The sequence below is a fragment of the Terrapene carolina genome, unplaced genomic scaffold, assembly GCF_002925995.2.
Source record: "Terrapene carolina triunguis isolate 2854851 unplaced genomic scaffold, T_m_triunguis-2.0 Scaffold131, whole genome shotgun sequence".
NCBI classification, from domain to species: Eukaryota; Metazoa; Chordata; order Testudines; family Emydidae; genus Terrapene; species Terrapene triunguis.
The window spans coordinates 3,742,823-3,758,130 of record NW_020664482.1 but is presented as its reverse complement, the minus strand read 5'-3'; the positions used below and the strand labels follow the sequence as shown (position 1 = coordinate 3,758,130).

The following is a 15,308-nucleotide window of genomic DNA, read 5'->3' as shown; positions in this document are numbered from 1 at the left end:
CTTACACCCTGGCCCCACCTAGCCTACTTTAAATCCCCTCTGAAGTCCCACTTCCACTGCAAAGTCTACGAGACATGTGCTGACTCATCCCTTTGCCCCCTGGGAACCCTTTAGCCAGGGAACCATTGCTGTGGAGCACGGGTCCCCAACGCGGTGCCCGCGGGCGCCATAGCGCCGGCCGGGGCGTCTAAGTTTGCCTGCGTACTGGCCGGCGGACGAGCATCTGCCGAAATACCACTGAGAAGCAGCGTCATCCAGATGCGTCGCCGTCGAAATGCCACCGATTTTCGGCGGCATTTTGGCAGCAACGCCTCTGGATGACACTGTTTGTCGGCGGCATTTTGGCGGCGACCCCTATTGATATTGCCGCTTGTCGGTGGCATTTCGGTGGATGCTCGTCCGCCGCCACGGTCCTCCGTGGCTCGTCGTCTGACGCCTGCCAGACGAAAAAGGTTGGGGACCACTGCTGTGGAGGGACGGGGCTGGGTCACTGGGATGGACTCTGGGAGCAGATGGGCCACAAGGCGGTTGAATTGTAGAGTGGTAATATTTTTCACATTTTACTTAGATCAGCACCACAACAGACTTGGACCTACATCAAACATCTGGCAGTCGTCACCCAGCTCGCCTGCCTTGTGTGTCGTATCCCTTCCCCCACCTTGGGCTGTCTGTCCTCTTAGACTGCATCAGGACTGGAAGCTCTTCAGGGCAGGGCCCAGCTTTTTGTTCTGTGTTTGCCAGACTGGGGTCCTAGATGCTGTGGTTAGAGAAATAATAACGTCCTGTGCTTCTCAGGGGAGGGACCGAGTCTTCCTCTGTGACGGGAAGGAAGCTAGCATGCTTGGCCTAAGCAATAAATAATTCTGATTGTGAGTCCAGTCCATCGCCCCATGTTGTCTTCTGTGTTCACTCGCGCAGGTACAGTCACCAGGTGGCGAGGAACGGGGGGAAAGCTCAAGCTGGCACCCACGAGATGAAAACGAAGGGTCCCGAGCCAGTGATCAGCCAGCTCATCGACAAACTGAAACACATCAACCAGGTGGGTGCGAGGGCGGGGAGTGGGGATTGCTCCGGGGGGCGTTTCCAAATCTGCCCTGCTTTGCTCAATTAGATTAAGGTGACCAGACAGCAAATGTGAAAAATCGGGATGGGGGGTGGGGGTAATAGGAGCCTATATAAGAAAAAGACCCAAAAATCAGGACTGTCCCTATAAAATCGGGACATCTGGTCACCCTAAATTAGATACATTCCTTGGATTTTATTGGCATGTTCCAGTCTAATGACAGCGAAGGAGTCACATGACGTCAGTGGTGAGTATGGGACCCAGGGCCATGACACACGCGTGTGCCCAGCTCCACCAGTACCCCTTATGGTCCAGACTGGGACTTGGTGCAGTCTCGAGGTGGGGTGCTCAGGGAGCCAGGCTCTCAGGCAGGGGTGGCTTGAGCGGGGTTCATGGGCACAGTTGCACCCACAGAGACCCCTGAGCAGTGTCTCTTGTCCCAGGGGACTCGTCCCAGCTCCCCACGCCGGGCGCTGCAACCTGGGGACACTGACCACCCACAGCAGCACCACAACCCTAATCCCAGCCCAGTGGAGAGGGAGGGCCCGGCGAGGGGTGGGAGCGAGCTACCCCCCACTCTCCCTACAGCAGTGTCTCCTGTGCCCAGCTCCCTGCTCCGGGCCTGGCACATGGAGTCGCAGCGCTGCTCAGGGTTGGCCCGGCCGCCCTTCCGGCATGACCCAGTGGGCCGGGATGAAGATTGGGGTGCTGGCCGGAGGGTGGTTGGTGCCCCCTCGGCAGGGCAAGGAGGAGGCAGACAGCGGTGGTGGTGTGTGCCCATTGAATGGGGAGGCTGCATCCATCACCCCTCTCGGGACAGGTCTGTGCTGGCTCCCATGTAAGGTACAGTAGCCCGGGCTGCACTCACCTTTGCCAGCAGGCAGTGGCCACCAAGGGACCATCTGCCAACTGGGGTTAGCCGGTGCACAGCGTGCTCGGGCCACGCCCCTTCCCGCCTCCTCTGCTGGGTCTGACTGAGAAAACGGCACAGGAGCTGACATCAGCTGCGAGCGACCCCATGCTGGGTGAAACTCATAGCCAGCTCGGTGGGGACACGCACAGACCAGAATGCCCCCTGTGGATCTGGCCTGGGTCTCTGTTTCTCCTGCTAGGCTGGTCTCAGTTCGCTAGAGCAAACCCCGCCATGCTCAGCACATTTGGCGGCGGTTCTGTGTTGTACGGATGAGGCTTGTGAAGATGATTGTTATCCTTTGTCCGGGGGAGCCGGTCTGCAAAATCTGTCCCTGCACAGAGGCCATGCTGTCAAACACTGCAGCTGCATCGCTTATGTTGATGTGATGACTGACACATCAACGTAAGGAACATGCTAAGACTGGGGTCGCAAAACAGTCATCAGATCTCACGCTTCATGTCACAGACTGATCACGGCCAGGGCCAGGAAGGAATTTTCTTGCCTTGCCCAATTTTCCTGTGGCATTATGGGAAGTTTTCACGTGCACCTGGAGCGTCGGGTATTGGCCTCGATGGAGGCAGTTTACCAGGCACGACGGGCCCCGGTCTGAGCTGATGTTTCCACTCTAGATATTCTTCTTGTGACCAGTTAAATCAGGATTGCACCGATAGAAGCAATATGGCTGTCTTCCCCCTTGCTTCCATGCGGCCTGAGTACCACCACCACAAGTCCCTGGCCCAACAGCTCAGGGATGGGTCTTAGGCTGGCTTCCCTGTGTTCTCTTTCCTGGTGTTGTGGTTTCTCTGCTTCCTGCCTTGCCCCAGACCAGCAGAGCTCCATGGACTCTGCTCTCGTTCCTGTGACACTAGTGTGGAGCGACGTGTGGTTGCTTTTAAATGCAGCCCTTGGGGGCTTAAGCCTTTGCCGTTTCTGGGCACAGACTGTTTTTGGGCCTTGTGGGTTCAACTATCCAAGTAATAATAATGTGCCCTGTAATATGGCTGTTACCCAAATTAGCCTGAGAGCAGAGTCTACGCAGGGAGAGCTTTCTTGTGAGCTTTCTTCATAAGCTTTCGAACACAAACAGGTTTAAAAAAAGCTCAGTGAGGCTAAAACAAAAGCACACTTTCAAGGCTGGCCTGCAGGTAGGTTTTGCTCTTTCGGAAGTTCCTAGCTGAGTTGGTTTGCTGATGACTTCTTCTTTTCTGCTCCAGTGAACATCAGGGAACTGTAATACTAGCATTCCCTGGCTTGAGTCTTTACGTCCCCAAGACACACCTCTGTTACCTCCTATGTGGGTGTAAGTAGCAGGCAGTTCTCAGGGCCGGCTCTGGCTTTTTCGCCGCCCTAGGCGAAAAAGCCTCCGGCCGCCCCCCCCTCCCTGCGGGGGGTGGGGAGTGGGGCGGCCGGAGCCCCGGGGGGAGGGCAGCGAGCCGGGGGGAGGGCGCTGGGGGGGGGGGCGGCCGGGGCCCTGGGGGGAGGGCGGCGCGCCCCGGCTGGGGCTCGGCCCCCCCCCCCCCCGCCCCGGCAGCCAGAGCGCCGCGCCGCGCCGCCGCCCCCCTCCAGGTGCCGCCCCAAGCACCAGCTTGGGTGCCTGGTGCCTGGAGCCGGCCCTGGCAGTTCTGCATAGGAATTAACTCTTTCTGTGCTCATGTGAAGGTGAGCCATATACACCCTGACACAGAGTAGCAGGACTACTGTTGGGGCACAGACCCAGTTTTCCTTTACATTCATGCATGCCAGCTTGCAGTACTTTACAATACAGGGTAACAGGTCTTGCTTATTAAAAGGAGAGAAAGGCCTAATCAGCGCCCTATTAAACTTGGAAGAAGGCAGGTTTCAGCCTGCTGATGGTGGTGGTATTTCGCTATTCGCAGTGAGAAAGACACACTGAACAAAACATGCTTAGTAGTGTACTTGAAACGGCTGACATGAAATGGTTGGGAAATGCTGGCTGCCAGATTGGGTCAAGTCAGGCCTTTTGCTGATCAGTTCAAATGGCGGGGAGGCTAAGATTCATGGACTAGGAGACCAAGGGTAAATTAGTCAGTTGAACTGAACTGCGTAGTGGTAAAGCTACAATACATATAGTTTAAAAAACCCAAACCAAATAAAATAACCCCCACATTTTTCAGTTTTGAAACTGAAAAAAAGAAATTGAGAAAAAGGACGTGTGGAAAGACCAGCGGTGGGTGAGCTGGTCACAGGACAGCCACTTACCAATGCTAATACCAGACCAGTAGATGGCAACCAAAGTCTGCAGCGTGACCACTATCCAGTTCAGTTCAACTGCGTTTTTTTTAATACATGTAGATATATAGAATGTGAACATTTTGAAAAATCAAAGGCCTTTGTGAAAACGTTTACTTTTGGGGAAAGGCCATTTGTCACTGGAAAAGAGTTCAGAAGAAAACATTTTGAAAGCAAAAGATAATACCTGAGAACGGGTTATGAACCAGCTATTCATGCCAAATACATGAAGCCAAGGTAAATGGCTCGGATCCTGGTAAAAGGAAATTGGATCTTTCTTAGACTTGAGATTTTTGGGGGATTGAATCTCACCATTGTGCTTAGTTCCTTGGCTCAGGAAAGTTTCTCTATCTCGTTCACATCTGCACCGACAATGGGCTCCCAAAGAGGAGGAGATGTGAAAAGCAGCAATTCTGGTTGGAAGAATAACAGGAGTACTTGTGGCACCTTAGAGACTAACAAATTTATTTGAGCATAAGCTTTCGTGGGCTACAGTCATGTTGTAGAATGCAGTGTGGACTCCCCAACTGGAAGAGAGACGGAAAGTAGCTCATCTGCTCTACTCAAACGGAGAGCATCTTTTAAAGGAGGTTTCTTCAGGCTTTCAGTGTCTGTTGGAGAAGAGGGGCAATGAGAACTGCTTTTCAGCTATCGGCTCTTCGTGCTCAGGTTTCTGAAATGCATTCTCTGTAGGGATCCAGTAGATAGCAACAATGTCTTTCAAATGGCTCCCAGTCCATTGTTTTGATCAGAGGAGATGCAGCTCTGATCCCAGAGACATATGTACACTCCGTTTCCAGTTAGTTGAGTTCCAAAACATTTTCTTTAACTCTTGGTTGTTGCTAATAGATGTAATTTATGTTTTATGATCTTTTAGACTTTATTTATTATAGGCTGTTCATGCTATAAGAATGAATACTTTTCCAAAAGCATGACAAAGCTTCAGAATTCTCTGGAGCTTGTTCAGGTTTGGTGAATAAATTGTATAGTTTTGTCACTCATTAACCAATCAGTCTTCATCTGAATCTAAATAAATGCATTCATTGCCTATAAAGCACCTCTCCCCTACCCCCAAGTTGCATTCTGTGTTGTAGAACTTGCATGCTTTTCAAGCACTCATGTGAGCCTCATTCGTACACTAGAATGGAATACCCAGAGGTTGGAAGGAAAGCAGCAAGTTAAAACTATACAAAAGGGGAAATAAATTCAGACAGACCTTTTTATTAGGTTTGGTTTAATGGTCTTTAAAACACACAGCAGTTTGAGTAAGTTTAACGTCTCAGGTCAGATCTTTTTGGAGTGAGTGACATTTTCTGCAGCATGATTCCTGATAATAAGATTGACACGCCAAGCTGTTTTGTGTTTCTTTTTAATGTGTGATTTGTGGGTGGCTCTGTTTATTGCGGGTTGGTGGGTGAGCTGGTTTCTTATCATCATCATGTTGGTACTGGGATTTTTTAGATTCCTTTGCCTTTAGACCAAGTTGTGATTTGAGTTGCTTTCATTCTGTGCCCAGAAGCATGGATGGCTCATACATAAACATTAGCGTTATCACATTTGGGAAGTCAGGGATCTCGTTCATGGAAGTGAGTTTTAATTGATCCCTATATTTATTTCTCAGAGCACCCCTGTGAGGTGGGGCACTGCTGCTGTTCCTATTTTGCAATTGGGGAACAGAGGCATAGAGAGACTAGCGACCCTCAGGGAATCTCTGGCAGAGTAGGAACTTGAATGCAGGCATCCCAAGTCCTAGGCTAGCGTCTTAACCACTGGACCAGTCATAAGCTTATCTACCCCCCACCCCTGCCCCCTTTCTGGTGGGACTATCTCCAGGAAGAGGAGCTTTATTTTGAACCAATACTTGGTAAGAATTGGAATAAAACCCCCAAAAGGAAAATAAGTGGGCAAGACATGTCATTAGAAAATTGAGAGGCCTGGAAACATATTTTAAATTTCCAGACACTGGAGTGCAGGACTCATTTAAAATATTTCAACTATATTGTAGCTTGACAGATCTTTGGTTTGCACATCAAACGATCTGTAATTTATTACACTGTGTAGGGACTGTGTTTTTATCATATTGCATATTCTCTAGCCAGAAATATAACAGGCATCTAAGCTCTTGAAAAAACCCATTTGGGAATCACAGTCCAGGCAATAGGCTTTCACAAACCCTGGGAAATTAACTTTGATTGATTTCCTAGAATATAAAGAGACTATGTGATTTCTAGGAATATGCTTGTTTTACCAGGTGAAACCTTCGTGTCTTTTTTCTCATGTCCAGTTTAAGGCCCTGATCCTCCAGTCAGGTCTAGGTATTGGGCCTTCTGGGGTTCTTCAGAGGGAGCTCCCTGCCCGAGTCTCAAGGTAGGATCAGAGTCAAAATTTGGAAGTGCAAGAAGCAGTAAAACTCAGCATTCTAGAAGGGGACAATCAGGCCCGTAAAGATGAAAGGCCGCCCAGTGGCACAACACACACACAGGGTTTGGAGAACGGGAATCGAAGCTTCCACAGGCGTGTTTAAAGGTTGTTGGATTGACTGAGATTATGTATTCAGTACTTGCTGAGCGCAGTCGCGATGGAGGCCGTGCTCGCACGGGGTCATCTGGAAAGTGGGCAAAAGACTAGGATGTTACGGAATCTAATATAAACAAAACAGGCCTGGAAACTGTATCACACTCTTGCGCCTAAGTGTCCTTCTATCCCCTGATGGAATGCCTGAATCCCAAGGGACCTACCAAGGTGAGGTTGTTAGCTTCCCTCCAACCCCCACCTTGGTAAAGCAAGACCACCCTGACTTAGTGGCTGGGACTACATCCCTGGCATATACTGTGGACACAGAGTAATGACAGCCGTGCATTTGCTGAGCAGTTGGGACATCTGCAGGCAAAGGAAGTCAGTCTGTCTGCCCCACCTTTAGCAGATAGAAAGCCAGCAAATATGGTGCCCAACCCGTGTTGAGATTGCTGCTCTCCTTACAAGGGCTCGCAGCTGCCATGATGCTCCTCGGGGGAAAGGGTGGGGTGGACTTAGGGAGACTATCATTTCCTGCAGTAACTGTAGCTCTTCAATGGAAAGTCATCACAGCATTCCAGCAATGATCAAGGTGTGGGCCAGGTGCCTGATGTTACCCGTGGCAATGCACCCGCTGACGGTGATATTTAAGAGGGAGCCGTGTGGCTGTTGTAAAAACGACTTTCCTGGATAATGTCAGTAGATGGTTTCAAGTGGGCGTCTTGTTAAATGTGTTATGGGAGACCCTGAGGATTTCACAAGTCTTTCAGAACTGTGTTTTCCACTCTGGAAAGTTAGAGACAGATTTGATGAAATCCCCTCCTGATGCATTGTATTAGACATTGCCGTATCTCCCGCTAACAGTGCATTTTAATCTGGTAACCATATGATAGCATCATAATTAACAAAATGTGTAAATTGCCTGATTTTAAAATAAAATGATACCCAATATTGATCAGTGAACATACAATAGTTAACAGCGCATAACAAAATGAGTCCTGGCTGGCTAATTTTCCAGTTTTGAAATGAATGTATTAGTACTACAATACTCAAACTACTGCATATACAGAATATAATTTATCAAATCCTCACAAGAAATATAATAAACAAAATAATTACTTGGGCATGCCTTTTTGGGCAACATTATGAAACTGTTTGTAGCAATTAAAATATTAAAACCACATGCTGTTGAAAGCAACCAGACTTCACAATTATTTATATTTAAGACTATTAAATAAAATGACAGAAGATTTTTTTTTAAATGATAAATGTGTTTTGGGATGTATCAGCTAATTCCTTTTTCTACTACATGAAATAATCTATAGCTCCGCCAAGTCTAGGTCTGGTCTTTAAAGGCTAACTACATTGTCCTTTTGTGACTCAGATGCCATTCATTAGCTCTCGTTAACGCACCATTGTAAATATTCACTCACCGAGTCTGACTGCATATGCAAGCAGCAATTACAAGAGATCTGCTAGGCCAGTTAAATTAGGGGACATGTGACATGCGTGAATTAAAACAAAATTAGGTTCGACTATATCTCGTTTTTAATTCCAAAAATAATGTTCTTTCCTTGGACATTTTCATAACACTGGCTTTTAAAAACCATTTTCACATGTCAGGGCTCCGTCTACAAACATCCTGGCTTTATTTAGTGTGGGCTTATTTAGTGTGGGTTTAGTGTGAGAACAGTCTAAGAATAGGTCACACAGAGTAGGGTTTTTTTCTAAATCAGCCTTGAGTTAATTGAATTGATTTTTTAAACTATTATTGGCTAAGGAATAATCTGCCTCTGACACTGTTCACTAAGGGTGAAATTCACCCCTGTGCACAGGACTGGTCTGAGTCCTATGCACCACTTAAATCCTACTTAGCACACAAAATAGGATTTTAGTGGTGCGTATTCCTCATGCTGGCCCTCTGTACACATGTGAATTTAACCCTATAATACTGAGCGGTAGAAAAAACCAGGGAAGAAACCACTCCTGCTATCATTAAAGTCGATGGCAAAACACCCATCGACTTCAGTAAGAGCAGGATCCGGCCATGGATAGTTTATTTCCTACACAGATTGGTCATGGGTTTTGGAAAGACATAAACATGTCGGATTTTACCATAAAACCCCAAAGCACTTTGAGCCTTTGAGCCTTTGTCACACCCAGAGTTTTTTACATAATGAGAATGGAGAGGTGCTTTTTAATAGGTGAAGGAAGTACCCTCTTCGGTTGCATCTACCAAGAACGCATCTGAAGAAGTGGGTTTTTTACCCATGAAAGCTTATGCTCAAATAAATCTGTTAGTCTTTAAGGTGCCACCGGCCTACTTGTTGTTTTTGTGGATACAGACTAACACGGCTACTCCCTGATACTTTCCCTCAGCATGAACTTCAGAAAGGGATGGGAGGGGACCAGAAAAGGGACAATCCTGTGTTTAAAAAAAACTAAAGGCAAAAAAGAAAAATCTCAAGTTTTTCCCCAAAATTTTCAATCTCACCTTGTCATGGGGTTAACCGCTCACTGCTGGGGTGCCTCCTTGTGGCTCATCTGTGGATTAGCTCTCAACCGGTCTGACTTCCCCCTCCTTGGGTTGTTCACCCTTTCGCCTCTCTCTCTCTGGACTCCGGCTGCTCCCCCTTTGTGACTCAGCCCTCTGGCCAGGTCACTCTAGTCCTCCCCTTTCAAGCCCACCAGCCAAACAATCTCTCTGCAGTCTCAGACAGTCTTCCAATCCACTTCCCGTTCTGTGCCACTTTCCCGGTGGCCAGCAGGAAAATCCGGGCCTGCCCACTACTCCGGGTTCCAACCCAGAGACCCTATGCCTAGCAACCACAGTCTGCTCAAATGCCAGTTGTGTCGCTGTTTCTCTTGGCTCTTTCCTACCAGTCTTCCCTATCTTCTGGCTCATCCCAAAGTTACCACTGGAGCTTCCTCACCCCCTTTTGGGTTCTTGCCAGAGTCTGTAGTCCAAGGCAGGGCCCCAGATCTGCTCTTTGCACCTAGCCAACTCCCCTCCTCTCTAGGGAGTGACTGCTGCATTCCTCCTCGCAGCCTTGTCTTACCACCAACTTCCTGTCTTTATACGTCTAGCTCAGCTCCTCCCCGAGCTGGGCTTCTTCAGCCAGTAGGCCTCATCAGTCCCTGGCTTTCCTTCAGGTGCAGCCTAGGAGGTTAACAGGCTTTGTGTGAGGTGGACGCTCCATCGCACCTCTTCTTGCTAATCACGCATTCCCTTCCACGGATCATTTGATTCAGTGAGGATTATTTGCCTGTAGCCTAGGATCAAATCAAACATTTGGATCCATGGGTTCTTAGTGGACGACAAATCAATCAATCTTATTTCTTTTTCATGGCAAAACCAATATTTTACTAAGCCGGTGTGCTCAGCGGGAATCAACAAGGGCTGGGTTTTGGGATATAATAAAACTAGCATTTGTAGGGTTTCAGGCTGTAGACACCAGGGGAGAAATCCCGGCCTCATGGAAGTCACTCAGCGTTTTGCCATTGACTTCCACGGGATCGGGATTTCACCCCATGTTGTTAAGTTTGACATGTTAACATATTACTAGTTAAGCCATTTCACCTTATCATGGCCTCTAATCTATATTGCTCTGTAACTAGATAATAGCATGAGAAAAGGTGAAGAACTCCATTTTTGTGTTTTCAATTCTAATATCAGCTGTAGTGCTTAATTGCTGCTCATACAAAGAGGGTCAGGTGTGTCCTGCAAAGTGTGTGCTTGAAACAATACAGTGGAAATCATTTGAAAAAATACCTTTTAAACTGGATTAATTTTCTTTGCATCAAAACATGCAGCTGATGCACAATGGCACTGGAAAACAAACACCAGATATCCTGTAAGTGTAGCTGGAGTTTATCCTGTTATGAAGGAAATAAACTTGGAATTGTTGTTAAATCACAAATCCCACCAACAATTGGATGCATAGATGTCCAATTAAGAGACTACGGTAGTTACTATGGGCCCAATTCATCATATCAAACAGCTTCTTGCTCTGAGTCTAGTCCTCATAATTTAGAAGAAAGTTCTTATTGATACTGTAGAAGATAGTTCATGCGATGGATAGCCTCTCAAATAATAAATACATACTTGAAAAACCAGATCCAATAAGCAGCCGTATTTGGTGCTGCCTTGAGTATGGGGGTTTCACTGTATTTTTGTCCCTAAACAGGCTGTTGCTTCGGTCAATTTTGACTTTCCAGTAGAAATGGTATCGGCTAAAGATGGCTGGGGAAAACTGTCACAAACAAATGTTGTGGAAATGTTTTAACCACTTTTTGTAAACATGAAAATGTAATCAAAATTATCAAAATTTCAGCTAGTTCTAGAGTTGGTTAAAAATGGAGATTTGCTGAAAATTTTCCAAATTTTAATGTGTCAGAATGTATAAGTGTTGATCATCTCTGGCGACGGAATAGTTTTGTGTAGCGCATGACTGTGTATTACTGCCCATGGCCCAGGGTGGGCCTGTGGGGCTGTCTGACCTGAAAGTCAATCTAATTTCTTACATTTTAAAGAGAGGGAACCAGTAACAGGAGTGATATTTTTTAAATGAACTTGATTGCATATTAGCCAGTTCTTGCAATCTGTTACTCCTGCAGTAGGGAGAGTGAGGAAAAAAGCAGGGATGTTGGCTCTCTTCTCAGCAGGCTGGGCAGAATTCACCTGCAAAGTTTCTAAATCCTTGCTGTTGCTGCCTCTGGGTCTTTTACTGGGAGACTGCCATATTTAAGAACATAAAAATGGCCATATTGGGTCAGATCAATGGCCATCTAGCCCGGTATCCTGTCTTCCCACAGTGGCCAATGCCAGGTGCCCCAGAGGGAATGAACCGAACAGGGAATCATCAAGTGATCTATCCCCTGTTGCTCATTCCCAGCTTCTGGCACAACCGAGGAACCACCACGGGGAATGGGTCAGGGGAACCAAAGCTAGGAGTGTCACACTGCAAAGTTAGCCCCCAAAGACGAGCGATAGCTTAAGTTCTGGGGTTGGGGTTCGGGGGGAACCCTAATTGTGCATTGAGACAGGAAGATTGATGCTAATAGCTGCTTACAACACAAAATGGGTTAGAGGAAGGAGCTACATGTCTTCATTTTAAAATGTGGTAGGTTTTCTGGTAAATCTGAGTAGGAGAGAGTACATAATGATCTGTAACACCCAGTTGGGGATAAAACCAGTGAGCGCCTGCTCCAAAAGAGCCTTCTGCCACACCTTCCATTAGATCTGGCGGGTTCCAGCATTTATAGTTTCTGTTCTAGGGGCTGGTGTGACAATCCCAAACTGAAACACTAGAATAGGCCAGACCTGTTCCCTCCTCTAGAGGATTCATTCACAAATCTTGAATGATTGAGCTGTAAATCTCATGAATGTGATGTGTCCATTCCTCTGATTTATTCTCTGTTCAGTTGGGGAAAAGAACGAGGCAAATTCATGTCTTTCCTGTCCCAGAAACATTAATATGTATCCTTGTTTGGTACATACCCACATGTCCTTTCCAGATGCTAGCAGAGAATGTCAAAGAGATGAATCCACCTTCTGGATTCTGTCTAATAACACAGGCTGGTATTAATTTGTTGTAGCTATTTATTATTTACATTTATATGGTGCCTTTCATCCTGAATGATCTGAAAGTGCTTTACTAACAATGTATGTTTGCAGTAATCACTTCACTTTAAAGAAATCCAGCCATCGTTAGGGTTTAAACCATGCATGGTAGGGCTATGCGCAGCTTAGGAGATTAAATGAAGAAGAATACGGTAAAATCAGGATTGGATGTTTTTCTAAAAGATCTGCTCTAGTTCAAATAGGAATTATTCTGGGTAAGTCCTATGGCCTGTGCTGTACAGGAGGTCAGGCTAGATGATCACAATGGTCCCGTCTGGCCATAGAATCTATGAATCTACTTTAAGTTTCCAGGAAAATGTAGGGAGGCCAGGACTCAACAACCGCACTCTTGCTAAAGGTGTTGTGGTCTCTTTAATGACCATACGTGGTCGAGAACTCAGTTTAGCATCTCATCCAAAAACCTTCTGCTCCTTAGCCTGATGCTGAATGTTGGTTCAGTACTGACTGAGAGAAAGTGTGACACCCATTAAAGAACTGACACCACTTTCTATAGCATGGAGGTTTCTCTTGTAGGTATCCTCTCTACATACTGATCAGACCTGACTCTGGTTAGTTTGTGAGACCTGATCAGATCACAGCTTGAGGTGGAATGACATCAGCCACTTAAGTTTCCAGCCAATCCATATTGTCACCAGAGAATGAATGGAAGTTTTTTCAATGTCTAGTAATGATTGACAGTATTCATGTTCTTACTATGACACCTGCAGAAATCCCAGGTATTTACATTAAAGCAGGTGTTTTGAATCATAACTGATACACTGGGTACTCAGTAAGTCCACTGTAACTTTGGGCTTTAGTATTTATATATTACACATTTTCTATGTGTGAATGTGTATCTCTCTCTCTCACTCACTCACACTCACTCACACACACACACACACACACACACACACACACACACACACACACACACACACAATCTTTAAGGCATTGGCTTATACTACCCATAAATATTTTTGCATTTTAAACTCTTCAGCTTGGTTTCAACTTTTAACCAAGTGCAAAAGCCGTTCATGATACTCCAGTGCCCACGGTATTGTAATGTATGTAGCAGTAAATGGTTTTTGCAGCTGATTAAATGTTGAGACCAAGCTAAGGAGTTTAAACTGCAAGAGCACTTATTGCCTGTATATGCCCGTGCCTTGAGGATTATTGTTATTGTACAATATTTAAATGACTAATTGTGTTTTTATTGGTTGGTCTTTCTGAGAACATGTATGAAAAGGTTCTGTGTGAAACACAGAGATTTCTCTGGCTGTGGGATAAAATTGCCTGGGGGATTATAGAAGATTCTCCTTAAAGTAGCCAAGAGATCTGATGATTAGCAGGAACTTTTTCATATACATTTCTTCTTGGCCAGCTCCTCTGTGTGCCCAGGAGGTTTTACTAACCTTGTGCACCAGCAGATTAATTCTCTAGGGCTGGGTACAGGTGTTGCTCTTTAAGTGGCTTTGTTAGTGCATCAGCGGAGGGGTATAAAGTCACCAGCACTGAACAGAAACAAAAGTCTGAGATGTTTCAGTTGGATGCTAAAATGATGAGAGAATCAGCTTCCTACCTGAGCGGCTTGGCTCTGCTCCCATGCATACAGAGTGTATTTGTTGGGCCTGATTTTGAAAAGGGCCTTCTTTTTGGTCAACAAATGATTGCACCCACAACTGCCTGTGAGAGCAGATACTAGTGCCTACATGCCTGTCTATCTGATTTGTGGATCCATCCAGGTAGCCCGGTGCTAGCATTTGCACCTGAGACGCTGCCTCTATAAAGAGACAAACTGTTTATAAAAAACAGTCCCCTAGGGTGCAAAAGAAGACTGAGTGATCCGGTCCAGTAAACAGACAAGCTTATACATCAGCCCTCTTTGCAGTTCAGATCGGAAAGATAAATGGATACATTTTACCCACTCACTTAATTCTAGATCTGTTTTATTTATAGATATATTTATATAATATACAATCTTTTTATCCCCTTCCTGCAATCCAGCTACTGTACTAGTTGGAGAGCTACTTTTAAAGCTAACCTTGCCCTGGGAGAGTGCCACTCACATAGTCTTGGAGAAGAAGAGGCATGGCTGTTGGCCAGGGCAGTTAGGTGCGTGGAAGATCAAAGGCTTAGAATGGAGGCCCTTGTTTTGGGGAAGAGAATTGCCAGTGGAACCGAAGGGAGATTGGGTTGTGGCGTTCCTAGTGGTGAGACTGGGGAGCATCGGAGAGAGCAGAAGTTTAGGATCGCTGGTACAGATCTGATCGGTAAGGAGTGCATGCATCTGTTAGTAGTAGCTATTATTAGTTAACACTTATATTGCGGTAATACCAGCAGGCCACAACCAGGCTGAGCCCCATTGTGCTGGGAGCTGTCCAAGTATATAGCAAATGACAAGTCCATGCCTTAAAGAGTTGACACGGTGAGGAAATTGCCTCCTCTCCCGCTTCATAGAATCATAGAATATCAGGGTTGGAAGGGACCTCAGGAGATCATCTAGTCCAACCCACTGCTCAAAGCAGGACCAATCCCCAATTAGATTTTTGCCCCATATCCCTAAATGGCCCCCTCAAGGATTGAACTCACAACCCTGGGTTTAGCAGGCCAATGCTCAAACCACTGAGCTATCCCTCCCCCCATTCGTGTTCCTGTGTCTGATTGTGTAACCTGAAAGCTGGAAGATGATGATCTGATGCAATTTAGAAACTGGTCAAACTCTAACTAGGGAAGAGAGCATCTGAAACAATGTCAATTTTGTCTTAAACAATCAACTCTGCCCTTCTTGTGCAGATGTCAAGGTCCAGGAGTTCCCCCACAAGTAGAAATTAACGTGGCTTCCTTACCCCCATGTATCCAGATATATGGGTAAGACCAAGCGATGTCTTAGGCCCAATATAGCGGGTGTGTGTAAAAATCAGCAGGAGTTAATCTGCCATGAGTAG

The 15,308-nt window shown here is 46.3% G+C and overlaps 1 protein-coding gene across 1 annotated transcript in view; it reads left to right on the top strand.

The window, feature by feature from the left end:
• The window catches only part of GPC3 (glypican 3), a 253,518-nt gene that overhangs the window by 176,146 nt on the left and 62,064 nt on the right, over nt 1-15,308 (top strand). Inside the window, exon 6 of the mRNA XM_026653014.2 lies at nt 919-1,039. Within this exon, the coding sequence (XP_026508799.1) occupies nt 919-1,039 (121 nt within the window). The remainder of the gene's footprint in view (nt 1-918; nt 1,040-15,308) is intronic.